Source organism: Budorcas taxicolor, chromosome 22, assembly GCF_023091745.1.
Source record: "Budorcas taxicolor isolate Tak-1 chromosome 22, Takin1.1, whole genome shotgun sequence".
NCBI classification, from domain to species: Eukaryota; Metazoa; Chordata; class Mammalia; order Artiodactyla; family Bovidae; genus Budorcas; species Budorcas taxicolor.
In genome coordinates this window covers 61324331-61340388 of record NC_068931.1, presented here as the reverse complement: position 1 = coordinate 61340388, position 16058 = coordinate 61324331, and the positions used below count along the sequence as shown (strand labels likewise).

At 49.5% G+C, this 16058-nt stretch overlaps 1 protein-coding gene across 1 annotated transcript in view; it reads right to left on the bottom strand.

Moving 5' to 3' along the window:
- Positions 1 to 9910, bottom strand: part of ZCCHC2 (zinc finger CCHC-type containing 2) — a 55334-nt gene extending 45424 nt beyond the window's left edge. The window contains exon 1 of the mRNA XM_052660388.1: positions 8954 to 9910. Within this exon, the coding sequence (XP_052516348.1) occupies positions 8954 to 9910 (957 nt within the window). The remainder of the gene's footprint in view (positions 1 to 8953) is intronic.
- Between the last annotated feature and the right edge of the window lie 6148 nt (positions 9911 to 16058).

The following is a 16058-nucleotide window of genomic DNA, read 5'->3' as shown; positions in this document are numbered from 1 at the left end:
ATATACAGGCTACTGGAAGGCAGAGGCAGCAAAGATTTCCAAGATTACCACAAGGACAACCCTAAACACCACCACACAAGAGGTGACGGCATGAGTCAGCCTCGAATAAAACCACAGACCAGGAGGGAGGAGCGGGAGACGGCGTGTGAGTCCTGAGACCTACAGGCTCCACCCGTCACTGCAAGCACACGTGGTATAAGGAAGCACTGCTTTAGGAAGCTGGGCCTGGCAGTGGTATCAGCAGGTAAGAGGTGGGGAGGCTGAAAGGGAATCAGAGATCAAGTCCTCAAAGAGAACGGTGTCAATGAGGATGGGAAAAGGGTCGATTCAGCTTATGAAGGAGAGAGGATTAAGGTTACCAAGCAAATCAGAGTGACCAGAAATGTAATGGAACCATTGAGAAAACTGGATGAGTTTGGAAGATGTCTTTTTTTTTTTTAAATAACAAATCAGTGATGCATTCTTTTCACACATATGAATGTAAAGGGATAGTTAATGTTTCAGGAAGACATACAAATTCTCACCTGCTCTCACTGCAAACCAGTTTCTTTCATCTGACCTTCAAGCTCCTATGCAGCCCAACCCGTTTTCTCTTAAAGCTTCTGTATTTCTGTTCATCCACTACAATCAAACTGCGCTACCCACCCCTGGAACCACCCATGGATGAGCCGGCCTGTCTCCCGCTTGCTGACCAACTGTCTCATGTACACTGTTGTGTTCATCTTCACAGCCATTCTTTGCAATAAATGGTGAGGGGATCCCTATTCTATTCAGAGCAGTCGGAAACTTGGAAAGACCAAACAACTTGCCAAAGTGATTTCAAATTATTTCCTGAATGAGCATTGAACATGCCTAATGAACTGAGACGTTTCAAAGGGCATTAAACCAAGTGTTCTCTGGAGCACAGGAAGAAGACAAGGAGAAGGACGACTGCGCTCCCAGCAACTGTCGCACCTGAAACATAAACGCCCGCCTAGGCACGTCCCCTCTGGAGTGACTGTTTACACAGCCCGGATGAAGCGACCTGTGGGACAAAGCACTCTCTGCGAGGAACAGGATCCCTGTGATGACACGGTCCTCCAGGATGGAAGAGAGAGTTGATAAAAGTGAAGCCCAGTCTGCTTTGAGAGTAGTGCAGGCTGTATTTGCTTTTCTTATAAAAAAAGAAAAAAATTAAGCTACTATTACTCAGGAAGATCAAAAACATTAAATAGGTTTGAAAACCAGCCAATGTATAGCTCTTTAAAAAAGTATAAAAAAGTTAAATTATTTATAGATTCCAGTTTGTACTCTGAAATAAATTTTTAAAATATATAACTTAACAGAACTGCAAAATATCTTTGAAGAGTTAATCAATCAGTCCTGTCAGACTCTTCACAACCCTATGAGACTGTAGCCCACCAGGCTCCTCTGTCCACAGAATTCGCCAGGAAAGAATACTGGAGTGGGTAGCCAATCCCTTCTCCAGGGCATCTTCCTAACCCAGGGATGGAACCCAAATCTCACATAGCAGGAGGATTCTTTACCGTCTGAGCCCTTTACATTACCCTAACTAAATGTGAAAAAATTTAAGTAGATTACGTTTGCAAGGGAGTTCATGATAACCCAAATTCAAACTATGTGTTTTCTCCATTCCCATCCCCAAATCCAATATGGGGAAAATACATATTTTAATGATCTGTGACCCAGAGAAATGCTTCCTTTGGGCCTGTCTGTAGCTTATCAGATCTTAACAACATAAGAACTAACAAAGCTGTCTGAAATGTGTCTCACACACCAGCTTAATTAATTACCTTCTTGGAACACCAATCAATTTAGAGATATGGTAACAGAGAATATTTTCTATATTACTATAGTCTATAGTATTTTCTATACTATACCATATAGACTTTTTATTAAGAAAAAAAAAAGAAAACCTATTCCTGAAAACAATTTATGTAGCAATCTGAATGGCTGCATCTTAGTGGAAAAGAAAAGGCACTGAATATCATTCTCAATGAATTTGTGCTCAAGACAATTTGAATCATTTTGTTTCCCTAATGCAAACACCATAACTTAAAGAGATGTTGTTGTTCCCATTTCACAGATAAGACTGAGGCTCAGCCATGAAATTAAAAGATGCTTGCTCCTTAGAAGAAAAGCTATGACCAACCCAGACAGTATATTAAATAAGGCAGAGACATTACTTTGCCAACAAAGTCTAATCAAAGTGATGGTTTTTCCAGTAGTCATGTATGGATGTGAGAGCTGGACCATAAAGAAAACTGAGCGCCAAAGAATTGATGTTTTTGAACTGTGTGGTCCTGGAGAAGACTCTTGAGAGTCCCTTGCACAGCAACAAGATCAAACCAGTCCATCCTAAAGGAAATCAGTCCTGAATATTCACTGGAAGGACTGATGCTGAATCTCTAATACTTTGGCCACCAGATGTGAAGAACTGACTCATTGGAAAAGACCCTGATGCTGGGGAAGATTGAAGGCAGGAGAAGGGGATGACAGGGGATAAGATGGTTGGACGGCATCACCAAATTGATGGATGTGAGTTTGAGCAAACTTCGGAAGTTGGTGATGGACAGGGAAGCCTGGCGTGCTGCAGTCCATGGGGTCACAAAGAGTTGGGACACGACTGAGCGACTGAAGAGAACAACACAATTCCTGCCCCATCGCAAACACATACACACAAAACAAACCCACAAAAAATAAATTTTATATATATATATATATATATATATTACATTAGCTAATTTGCAGAGAAGTTCTTATGGCAGAAAGTGAAGAGGAACTAAAAAGCCTCTTCATGAAAGTGAAAGAGGAGAGTGAAAAATTTGGCTTAAAGCTCAACATTCAGAAAACGAAGATCATGGCATCTGGTCCCACCACTTCATGGGAAATTTATGGGGAAACAGTGCAAACAGTGTCAAACTTTATTTTTGGTGGCTCGAAAATCACTGCAGATGGTGACTGCAGCCATGAAATTAAAAGACGCTTACTCCTTGGATGGAAAGTTATGACCAACCTACATAGTATATTAAAAAGCAGAAATATTACTTTGCCAACAAAGGTCCATCTAGTCAAGGCTATGGTTTTTCCAGTAGTCATGTATGGATGCGAGAGTTGGGCTATAAAGAAAGCTGAGCGCCGAAGAATTGATGGTTTCGAACTGTGGTGTTGGAGAAGACTCTTGAGAGTCCCTTGGACTGCAAGGAGATCCAACCAGTCCATCCTAAAGGAAATCAGTCCTGGGTGTTCATTGGAAGGAGTGATGTTGAAGCTAAAACTCCAATATTTTGGCCACCTCATGTGAAGAGTTGACTCATTGGAAAAGACCCTGATGCTGGGAGGGATTGGGGGCAGGAGGAGAAGGGGACGACAGAGGATGAGATGGCTGGATGGCATCACCGACTCGATGGACATGAGTTTGAGTGAACTCTGGGAGTTGGTGATGGACAGGGGCGTGCTGCGCTTCATGGGGTCGCAAAGAGTTGGACACAACTGAGTGACTGAACTGAACTAATGGTATATTAACCTACACTGTGAGTGAGATTTTCCTGAATTAGTCTTGCCTCAGAAAACCACCGCTGAGAAAAATTAAGTAACTGGGGAGGATACCCAATAGCTGCCATTTGCTATGAAAGTAATTACTGCTTAACTATGATAGTCTAAAAGCCTCTCCCAGGAGGCATTTATTAGCTGAACTGCTTTTATTCCTCAGTGCAGCCAAAACCACCTAAAGTTTCCTGTAAAAGTCATGACTCGCTCTACCCCCTACTCTCAGTTTCTAGATGCTCCACTCACTTCTCTTCAGCACCGTCCAAAGAAAGTTTCACTTCCATTAATAACTGCTAACACTTACTGAAAATCATGTACTAGACATCGTTCCACAAGTACTCATTCATTTAATCCTTGCAAAATAACATAAGTACTATTAGTATCCCTCCGATAGGAGTGAAAAAAGCCTTCTCAGACAGTGCCCACTGCTCCAGGGACCCAAGTCACTGTAAAAGCTCCCAGCAGTGGACAACAAATTAAATAAAGGTTCTATTACTGTGAACAGTGTTGTTGTTCTTTTCAAATGTCATTTTTGGAAAGCATCCTTTTAGGGCCTAATCCACCAACAGCTGACATCTGGACACGAACCTCCCTGGTCTCACTTCAGTTCAGGGCACTCACTAGGATTCTGACTGCCACAGACACATCCTCATTATCCAGGACAGGAGCACTTATTTCCAAAAGAGCACTCTTTCCAAAAGAGTTTTCTTTTTTAGGTCCTAACACCACCAGTATGTTATCTGTATTATTAAAACTAGTTGAGGTACTTGTTTTGTCCAGTACAATATATCTAATTGACCTATGCTATGAAAAAGTAACAATTTTGCCAAGTTTTCCTTCTAAGTATCTTCACTGATCTTTATTTAAAGGACACATAGTCACTTATTTTTGTGTGTGAGTTCAAATAACACTAAATGCTATCTGCTATAACATATAACATAAATGCTCAGTTTCTATCTTTAATTCAAACATTAACACTATTTGCCAAACAATTAACTTTTGAGGATACTGAAAACAATCTCCAGAGAAACAAGGCCATACCAACAACGTTAACCACTAACGACTATTCAGTTCAGTCGCTCAGTCGTGTCCGACTCTTTGCAACCCCATGAATCACAGCACGCCAGGCCTCCCTGTCCATCACCAACTCCTGGAGTTCACTCAAACTCATGTCCATCGAGTCAGTGATGCCATCCAGCCATCTCATCCTCTGTCGTCCCCTTCTCCTCCTGCCCCCAATCCCTCCTAGCATCAGTGTCTTTTCCAATGAGTCAATTCTTCGCATGAGGTGGCCAAAGTACTGGAGTTTCAGCTTCAGCATCAGTCCTTCCAATGAACACTCAGGACTGATTTCCTTTAGAATGGACTGGTTGGATCTCCTTGCAGTCCAAGGGACTCTCAAGAGTCTTCTCCAATACCACAGTTCAAAAGCATCAATTCTTCGGCAGTCAGGTTTCTTCACAGTCCAACTCTCACAGCCATACATGACCACTAGAAAAATCATAGCCTTGACTAGACAGACCTTTGTTGGCAAAGTAACGTCTCCGCTTTTGAATATGCTATCTAGGTTGGTCATAACTTTCCATCCAAGGAGTAAGCATCTTTTAATTTCATGGCTGCAATCACCACCTGCAGCCCCAAAAATAAAGTCTGACACTGTTTCCCCATAAATTTCCCATGAAGTGGTGGGACCAGATGCCATGATCTTAGTTTTCTGAATGCTGAGCTTTAAACCAACTTTCTCACTTTCCTCTTTCATGGTAATTTTAGCTCTTTTCATCTTTGTGTCACTAACTGGGGGCTAAACCTCCATAACTAGAGGATCCATTTTCATAAACAGAGGGTCTTTAGTAAGTATGCAAAGATAGGAAACAAAGATAGGGGCTGTCTTTCATCCTTTCAATGAAACAGCAACAAGACTAGTATCTTTTTAAAATACTTGATCATGGACTTCCCTGGTAGTATCTGACTGCCAACTCAGGGGACATGGGTTCCATCCGTGATCCAGGAAGATCCCACATGCAGTGGAGCAACTAAGCCCGTGTGCCACAACTACTGAGCCCTCGAGCCCAGAGCGTGTGCTCTGCCACAAGAGAGCTGCCACAATGAGACCACGCTCCACAACTAGAGCAGGCCCTGCTCACTGCTACTGCAGAAAGCCTGCACCTCAATGAAAACCCAGCACAGCCAGAAAACCAAAACTTAATCATTAAGTATGTAATTTAAAAACACATTCGTTTTTTGCTGCTACTGCTAACACACCATTTATACCCTGTGTTCCTAACAGTAAAGGGCCCATTTTAATTCCCGTTTTTTTCAGCTATGCTATACATGCAGCACTTCGTTTCATTAACACTGACACAATCACACAAATTTCCTAGGCCATTGTTAGTAATGTTCACTACTGCCAACTGGGCTAGTTGTTTAATATTATGCCAGTGACTGGCAATTCACTGCAGCTGTGACGAACATGAACTTCACCCACAAGTCTCCTAAAAGCAAGGCCAACATTTAAGTTGTAATCCTATGTAACATTTACTCTGAAAACATCCAAATCCTGTAGGAAAACTCTAGAAATGCCTCTTTTAAAAGTAAAAATATATTTGTTAAATCTCCATTATTCTAAAATGACCTACTTAGTAGTAAGCTCTAGTAGTGTTTGTGGACTTGTCACTTTTATTGACATCGTGACCACCTTATGCCACTAAACCAACAGTTGCTGAGACTGGGTCCGCTTGAAAGCATACGACCAGAATTAAAATTTGCACTGAAACACAAGTTCTACCGCTAAATGTCTTTAGTTTTTAAAATTTTAACGAGAAACTGCAGCATATTATGAATTGGATACAAATCCTGAAAGAGCCAGGAACACTATTCTGGGCTAGCATGCTCTAAGAGAAAATTAAAAGAAAATTAGTTCTACTTCATCCATTTATTGATAGTATGCATGACATTTAAGAAAGTAGAGAAATAGAATTATTCCTGGGCAATTAAAAAGTTACAAGGATCGGCCTAAAAGGTTACTTCCGGGCAAAAGAAGGCTGCCACGATACCCGCCTCCGCCAGTCCCAGAGCAAACCCTCCCCACGGCTCTCGGGCGACCCCGGTCCCCACCTCGCCCAGCGGACCCCAGAGGGAACCCCCCGCGCCCCCGCAAGGCGGCGCAGCGCACCTCCGGGGGCGGGGCCGGCGCCCGTCACGTGGGCGGCGCGCGGCCGCCATCTTGCAGGGCGGGGGCGGGCGGGGCCCCGCGGACGCCCCCCGCCCGCCCCCCCGCCGCCGCTCCTCGGCGGCGCGTGCCCGCGCGGCCCTCAGGCGCGAGCCCCGGCGCCTCCCTGCGGACTCCGGGGTGGGCCCTCCCTCCTCAGGCAACCGCGGCCAAGACCGCGAGCGGCGGGGCTGAAGTGTGGAGACCCCCGCGAGCCGCCTCTCGGGGCAGCCTGGCAGCAGGAAGACCCGCGGGCACGTCCTCAGGGCCAGAAGCAGCCGCGGCTGAGGGGCTCGGAGTCCCGCTGACGAGCCAAGTGCGGGGCAGCCACAGCCGAGTAAGGCGGGGTGATCCGTCACGGCAGCCCTCAACCACGGGAGAGGAAACGCTCACCAGGCCCCCGACGTCCACAAACGGCGTTCGGTGTCGCCTGTAGGCGTGTGCCCCGTCATCCACCCCCGCTCCCGCGGACGGCCACGACACAGGCAGCGTCTGAGAAGGGACGATGCGCTCAAACTCGCGGCAGCGTGCCCAGCCTCACTGTCCACTCCTCCCGGCACTCACTGGTGGCCAGAAAAGGCCACACGCCGCGGTCAACATAAAGGCTCCACTGCTGTGCTCTGAACGCGTCTCTCCCCTTACCTCGTCCCCTTACAACACTCGCATGATAAGCAAAATTTAAAAGAGGAGACAAACAACACTGCAGTTAAAACCAGAAGTCGGCTACGCTTGTTGGAATGATAAGAATGGAGTAATATAAACTGCCCCACTACGAGACATTTTCATATCTACACGCTAAAGTTATCTTTACAGTATATACAGGGATTTTGGGGGGGTAAGATACGTAAGTACTTACTGCTTTGGAGTTCAGGCTTGCTTCTTTAAACTTGATGGGCACAAAGGATTTTTTTGGAATTATTAAGTAGGCTGAAGAGTGCAGTATACACAGTTGCATGCTATGTAAAGAGACACTGTAATATTTCATGCTCGCCAAAATTCTGGATACTAGCATTACTACGTCCCAGTTTGATAAAGTATGTCCTAAAGTGGGTTAGTCACTTCACTGAAGCCTCCTTTTTAAAAGGAGGGGCTCAGCCTAGATTATCACTAGATCCTTTCCAGCTCCCAGGTTCCTTTGAGTCTATGGGTATTGAGTCCACACAGCCATTGCAGAGATATAATGCCCAGTTTTAGTCTGAATGACAGCAGATATATAAGCTGAAAAGAACTTTCAGGCAAGGAGTGAAAAAAATCTCGCTTTCCAATATATCATCCTGGAGATCTCCTACACTGAAACACATGGCATCCAAATAAAAACTTTTTAAATAATCGTGAACCACGAAAATAAACTTACTGCACAGTCTTTAAATGAAAGCTATTTGCTCCATTAAATGGTCACACTCAAGGGCTTTATATTGGGCCTAAATTATTAAATTGCTTTCGTGGCCTTATAAAATTTTATCTCATGTTTGCGACAAGGGACTTACTTTTAGTCTTATCTACTACATTTTGGCTTTCAGTAACTTTTTAGAAACCATTTATGCTTCCAGTAAAGGCCCCACAAACATCCCCGGACCCAAACGTGTAGACACGACTCAAACCCGTTAGAAGCCGGACGAGCCGGGGGTGAAGGGCACCAGAACCGCCCGAGGGGACGTTTCCCTACCCAGACAACCTGCCCGACGACCTAACTGATTTGAATCATTTCGCACCTCTGACTTTTTCTGAGAACATCAAGCTCAGCGCAGGAGCCAAAAGAGCCACCGACCCGCTGTACCTCAGGCCACCGCGGAGCGCGCCGGGAGCGCGCCTGGGGCCGCCTCCCCCGGGCGGCGAGCGGGGCCTCGGGACGCGCGGGCGGAGCGCCGGGCGGCGGGGCGGCGGCCGGCCCGGGCTCCGCAGCCCCGACGAAGTGTCGGGGCCGAAAGGTCCCGAGAGCCCGCGTCCGAGGGCCGGGCTGAGCGCCGGGCTTCCGGGGCAACCCCGGCGGGACGAGACTTCCAGAGCATTCTGTTATGGCGGGTGCTCGTGTGTGTGTGTGTGTGTGTGTGAGGGGAGTGGGGCTGAGCGGCCCGGCCGGACGCACATCAGTCCCGGCGCCGGCGTCAGGGTCGGCCGGGCCGGGGGACGTCCGGAAGCCGGGCGCGGAGGCCGCGGGGACCGCCGCGCGGGCGCGGGGAGGCCGGCGCGCCTTACCTGGGCCCGGGCGCCGGCCAAGTGGCCCGGCGCCGCCTCTACGCCCTCGGCGCCCCCGCGGAGCGCGGCGCGGAGCCTCTCCAGGTGCTCCCTCAGGGTGACGCGCTGGTGGAAGGAGAAGGCCGGGTGCAGCGAGGCCATGGTGAAGAGCAGCAGCAGTTCCTCCTGGGCCCTGAGCCCCAGCCCGCCGCCCGGCCGGGGCGCGGCGCCACCGCCTTCCGGGCCGGAGCCGTCCTTCTCGGCGTCCTCCTCCTCACCGCCGCCGTCCTCCGCGCCGCGCTCGTTCTCCGCGCCGCCCCGCGAGCCCTCGCCCCGGGCCGCGCGCAGGCTCCGGAGCACCGCGTCCACCTGGGGCAGGAGGCGGTGCAGGCGGCCGGCGGCCTCGCGGTTCTCCGAGCCCAGCAGCGCCAGGTAGACGATGAGGCGCGAGCGCACGGCGGGCTCTCGGAAATCGGCCAGCGGGCCCGGGTCCGAGAGACCGTTGGCCTTGGCCTCCGAGTCCCGCAGGTAGTGGTAGTCCTTGCGCGCCAGGTCCTCCAGGCACGAGCCGAGGAAGCGCAGCTCCAGCGGGTTGCACAGGTCCAGCAGCCCGCACATGAACTCTAGACGCTGCGCCGAGCCCAGCACCATCCCGAACCACTCGTATACCCGCTCCTGCTCGCGCAGCGCCGCCGCCGCGGGCCCCGCGCCGCCGCCCGGCATGCCCACCCCCGCCGCCGCCCCGCCAGCAACAGGCGGCCCGAGCCCCCGAGACGGCGGCGGCGGCGGCGGCAGCGGGGGGCCCCGCGGCGCGCCTGAAGGCGGCGGCGGCGGCGGCGGCGGCGGCGGGGGGCGGCAGTCGCGGCGGCGGCGCGGAGGCGCCTTCGCGCCCGGCCGCGCGTCTGCCTCTGGCTCCTCCGCCTCGGGCGGCGGCTCCGCGGGGTGCGTCGGCTTCAGCGGCAGCTTCATCCTCAGCATCCTCGGCTACCGAGGCGCGGACATGCGAGCGGGGGCAGGAGGGCGGGGCCGGGGGCGGGGCGGGGGCCGCGGCGGCGGCGGCGGGCGGCCGTCAGGAGCAGGGCCCCTCCATGCCGCCGGGGCCGGGTCGGGCCGGGGGCGGGTCTCGGCCGGGGCGGGCGGCCGCGGGCGGTGTCGGCCCCGGCCGAGGGGCGGGGCGTGCCCGCGGCGGCTCCTCCCTCCCGGGCTCCGCGCCGCCTCTGGGAGCCCGGGCGCGGTCGGGAGCGAGCTAGCGAGCGTGTCCTCCGTCCGCCTCCCTCTCTCTGGTCTTCCGCGCAGGGCCGGGCCGGCGGCGCCTGAGCGGTCCCCTCGCAAGCCGGTGGGGACCGGGCGGCGGCGACAAGAGGAGGAGCGGCCGGGCGGGCGGAGACGCTTGCGGGCTCCGCTCAGGCACCTCAGCCAATCAGCAGCCCGAACGGCTGGTTGCGCGCGTCTCCCCGCCCCCCGGGGCACGCCCCCTCCGGGAGGCCACGCCCAACCGCCCTGCGGCCGCCTTCCCTGCCGGCGGCTCCCGCGCGGTCCCGGCGTCTGGCGGTGAGCCGGCCTCGGGGCCGGCCGTGGAGCTACCGCGCGGGGCTGCCCGCGTGCGAGAGGCGCTCTCGGCCCACGGCGCGGGGGCCGTCAGGGGGCCGCACCTTCTCCGGGCTCCGGCGCGGTTTCTGACTCCCGACGCGGTGCCCCCGCCCCGGTCGGGCCGCCGCCCCTGGCGCCGCCCGGCTCGCGTCGCGGCCGCGCGGGACGCGTCCTGGAGCCGGGCTCCCTCCGGAGGGGGCGCGCCGGCCCGACCTCCGCGGGTGTCAGGAGGTCAGCTCGCGGGCCCTGCCGCCGCGGCTCCGCCGCCCCGTGTCCGGTCTGCGCAGCGGGCGGGCGCCCACGAGGAGGGCGGCCCCGGGCGCAGGGCCCTCCGGACGCGGGCAGCCCCGCGGCCCCGGGGCCAACGGTCTGTAACGGTCTTCGGGAATTATTGCCGCGACAGTTACCAAAGCCCCGCGGAGCCACCATCTTCGGGGGCCTGTCCTATTAGCTGCATGACGTTTCTGTGCCTTACGCTAGAATTTTGAATTCCTGTGCCCCTGCGAATTCTCTGTGATTTGAGGAACTGACTTTTTTTTTTAAGTTTTTGTTACGTTTTTAACGTTGGAAGACCTTTGTCCCTCTCACTGGTGCTTTAAAAAAAAATTAAAAGTCTATAATTTAACACCCAGCTGGATCTTTGGAAGGTTAATTTTTAAAAGGTGGGACTAAAAAAAAACCCTTCAGGTTTTAAATGAGAAAGTCCTACTACAGCTGTGTAGTAGCAGGATGTTAAAAAAAAGAATCACTTTTTCCGAAACTCTTCCTGAAAATATTTGAACATTGTTGGTAGGGCATATGCTGAGCCCTCTTTACTTTACAATTTTATGCCCTAAGAAGCTAATTTATAATTCAATAAAAGGTTGAACTGAAGCCTGAATCAGCTTCAGCGATAAAATGGGGAAACAGTTGTTTTCAACACACTTGCTGCTACTGCTGCTAAGTCGCTTCAGTCGTGTCCGACTCTGCGCAACCCCATAGACGGCAGCCCACCAGGCTCCCCCGTCCCTGGGATTCTCCAGGCAAGAACACTGGAGTAGGTTGCCATTTCCTTCTCCAATGCATGAAAGTAAAAAATGAAAGTGAAGTCGCTCAGTCGTCAACACACTTGAGATTATGTCAAATATATAAAAGCCATTCTTCCTGTACTTTGCTAATTCCTTGTGTTCTTTAGGTGTCATCTAAAATGATCAGGAGAAAACTTCGCAGGAACATTTATTATTACAATCCTTGCCGCTTTGCTGTCAACTTCAAGTGTCTTGGAATTTTCTGTCTTATCATTTGTGAAGCTTATGGTGACATACTTTAGGCAACCAATAATAACCTTGCTAGATATTCACAGGTCCATAGTGAGTCACCTGTCTAGATCCTTGGAGATGATTTTTACATGTGATCCAGGCATATGGTCTTTACATTTTCCTTGGCAACAAGAAGCCATTTGGTATGAACTCTCCGTAATACTTGATCCATAAATTTGGGTCTGAGTTCAGATTTACAATCAGTAATGATTACTTTTGTTCTTCCGTCTTTGGCCCATATTAGAAAATGCAGCGACACACACTGTGCTTTAATGATTCTGGTTATCATCCATTGGCTGGACAGCTGGCTGCTTACGCCCCAGTGCATTGTTTCGGAGCTCTCTCTCCCCATACCGCCGCTCGTTAGACCGGGCCGCAGTGTTCTTTTCCACCCTATAGTGAGAATCCATCTTCAGCGAAGAGTGATGTACTAGGGACGTCCCTGGGGGTCCAGTGGTTAAGAATCCACCTGTCAATGCAGGGGACACAGATTCAACCCCTGGTCTGGGAAGACCCCACATACGGGGCGCAGCAACTAAGCCGTCCAGTCGAAACTACTGAGCCCATGCACTTAGCCCGTGCTCTGTAGCAAGCGAAGCACCCCTCCCCCGCAATGAGAAGCGTACGTATCTCAACTACAGAGTAACCCCTGCTGGTGCAACTGGAGAGGGCTCAGGCACAGCAACGAAGACCCAGCACAGCCAAACATAAAGTTTTAAAAAATAATCAAGTAGTTTATTAAAAAAAAAATAGAGTGATGTATTACAACAGGGAGGAGCCCAGATGGAAATCCCAGGATGAGGTGTAGGTGTATTTATTGGAAAAAAAAACTATCCAGATAATTCTAATATGACATCCTGGGAAGGTATTCCTCCCACCAGGGCCTACCTATTGGGAACACTTGCTCTAGATTCTCTAGCGTTTTATATTTAATTATATATATATATATATTCCCTATATAATCATTTAGATGGGTCAAATAATATTACTGTGGTAATAGTGGTTATGTGTTTGTATCCAGATCTTTCAGAGGAATATATCCTGTAAAAGACATCTTTAAGGACATAAAGTGCTATTTTGTCTTGTCCCTAGATGATATTTAATGAATATTCAATATACTTTGTTTTGGGACTTCTGTGGTGGTCCACTGTTTAAGACACTGAGCTTCTACTGCATCAGGCATGGGTTCAATCCCTGTTTGGGGAACTAAGATCCCACATGCCACTACTCGGCTAAAAGAAAAAAATACTCTGATTTATTTGCCTCATTAATAATGAAAGATGATGTTACTGACATTGTTGTCCAAATATTTATATGTACCCAGAAAACTGGTTTCTAGTTAAGGTTATACTTTGGATTAAGACACCAGCCAGTGGTTGAAGATTGAGGAAACTTTGCAATGCTTTTGCAATTGGGTTGCTGCAAGAAATTTCACTAAAACCACAGTTAACTGGATGGTTCAAGGCAGACTGAGAAGATATCAACCCCACATAAAGAATGCCTAGATACAGCCACTTCTACCTCAGATGGTATCTTGCAACAGCTAACTTGATCCATGCCAAGAATCTGTGTGCTCTCAGTTGCTGTGAATTCTAGCTGCCTTGCCCCCGGCCCTTTGTACCTTTCTGTTTCCTCCCTTACAGTGTAAGTACCTTAACGTCAGTGACTATGTCGTATTCAGTTTTCTATAGGGGTACTAAATGTTTGTTGAGTAAACAATGAATGGATAATGCTCCAGGAACCAAAAGTAACCACTCACAGCTCCTGTGGTCACCTGAAACCCTTTCATCTCTAGCAGGGAAGAGAAAATATTGGCGTCCCAACATTGCCAGGCTCGTTCTGAGAGTTCTTCTAACTGAACTGGCTTAGGTTACATGTCTGTTCCTGATCAGTCCTGGAACCAGAGAAGTGGATGCAGCTTCTTCAGAACCCAAAAGAACCCTAGGGCTGTTGGAAAGAAGGGAAACATCATGCATTTATTTTAAGAGAGTAAATATTAAATTGTCTTTAGAGATGACAGTTTGGAGAAGGCAATGGCACCCCACTCCAGTACTCTTGCCTGGAAAATCCCACGGACAGAGGAGCCTGGTAGGCTGCAGTCCATGGGGTCTCGGAGAGTCGGACACGACTGATCAACTTCACTTTCACTTTTCACTTTCATGCATTGGAGAAGGAAATGGCAACCCACTCCAGTGTTCTTGCCTGGAGAATCCCAGGGATGGGGGAGCCTGGTGGGCTGCCGTCTATGGGGTCACACAGAGTTGGACGCTACTGAAGCGACTTAGCAGCAGCAGCAGAGATAACAGTTAAGCTGGTCTATAGGTCTTGCAAGCAACATGGGTAAATCATTGATATTTGACTTAAGGGAAAAAAATGAGTGCATGTTTAAAAGGATAAGTTTTTGATGAGGTTTATAAAAAATACCCAATATGACAGATTTGAGATAAAAAGAAATCCTCATTGTTGATGCTGTGACAGCTGGAAGTCCATGCCCAACACGGGGTGTATGATACCTTTTCTGGAAGACCAGCATTGGGTAGAATTCAGACTCTCCCTGGAGTTACAGTTCCACTTGTCAGCTTCTTAGGACCTTAGATTGACCAGGTGGCCTAAGTTTTCCCACTTGTACATGAAGAAACCCTGAAATCCAACCTTTGGATCCTGTCCAAAGGGGCCTGTCCCCTTTGGGGCCTGTCCAGACATAAATTTGATTCTAAAGTGGCTTGGTTTGGAAAATCCTCAGGCTGCTGATTTGTGTTAGAAATTAAGAAACTGGACGACCTGAGGCACTCGTGTGGTTCTTTGGTAACCTGGCAAATAGACCCTTTGCCCAATTGCTCAAAAAGGCAAGGGCTGTCCCTCCCCCAGTGAAGTCAAGTGAGAGTCACTCAGTGGTGTCCACCTCTTTCTGATCAGGACTGTAGTCCATGGGATTCTCCAGGCCAGAATACTGGAGTGGGTAGCTTTTCCCTTCTCCAGGGGATCTTCCCAACCCAGGGATCAAACCCACGTCTCTCACATTACAGATGTATTCTTCACCAGCTGAGCCACAAGGGAAGCCTAAGCATACTGGAGTAGGTAGCCTATCCCTTCTCCAGTGGATCTTCACGGCCCAGGAATCGAACCGGGGTCTCCTGCATTGCAGGCGGATTCTTTACCAACTGAGCTATGAGGGAAGTCCCTCTCCCAACCCCACCAAAAAAGAAAAAACAAAACATTGCCTTCTAGGGACCTGTGGAAAGGTAGAACTGAATTCCTGGAAGGTTGACTTGCTAGGGAGAAAAATAACCTCTGTTCCAGCAGTTTTCTCTAGAATAGAATTTGCTGAATTTATGACTTTTTATAGGGTAACATCATATTATTGGTGAGCCCACAAAGCTCCTCTGTCCATGGGATTTCCCAGGCAAGAATACTGGAGTGGGTTGCCGTTTCATTCTCCAGGGAATCTTCCTGATCCAGGGATTGAATTCATGTCTCCTGCATTGGCAGATGGGTTCTTTACTATTGAGCCACCAGGAAGCCCTAGATGGACAGTATTGTTTTGCAACCACCAAAAGCAATAATTGAGCCAGGCATTTGCACCACTAGGTGCAAAGTTGTTAGGAAGCAAAACATTCACAGTTCCTCAAAATAACACTTAATTAAAAGGGAGGAATGGTACTTTTCCACTGATAAATCTGATGGATGCCACCTTAACCTTGAGGTCACAATTAGCATCACCAATAATGAGACAGTCTAACATTGCTCCTCATGTCATTGAAAGTACACACTATTTGCAGTATTCTTCCCAAAATGTCTACACTGAATCTAATCATGGGGAAATGAGACAAAATCTGGACTGGGGGACATTATAGACACCACCGGGCTTCCCTGGTGACTCAGATGGCAAAGAATCTGCCTGCAATGCAGAAAACTGGGGTTCGACCTGGGTTCAATCCCTAGGTCAGGAAGACCCCCTGGAGAAGGGAATGGCTACTCACTGCAGTATTCTTGGCTGGAGAATTCCGGACAGAGGAGCCTGGTGGGCTTCAGTCTAGAGGGTTGCAGAGTATGACTTGACTGAATGACTAACACTCACCGTTCATAGAAGACACTGGCCTGAATCACCCAAAATATCAACGTCATGGAAGCAAACACAGGCAGGGCACTGCTGTGTCCTAAAGAAAACTAGACAGACTTAACAACCAAATGCAATTCATGATCTATGATTGGATCATGATTTAAAAAAATAAAAAACT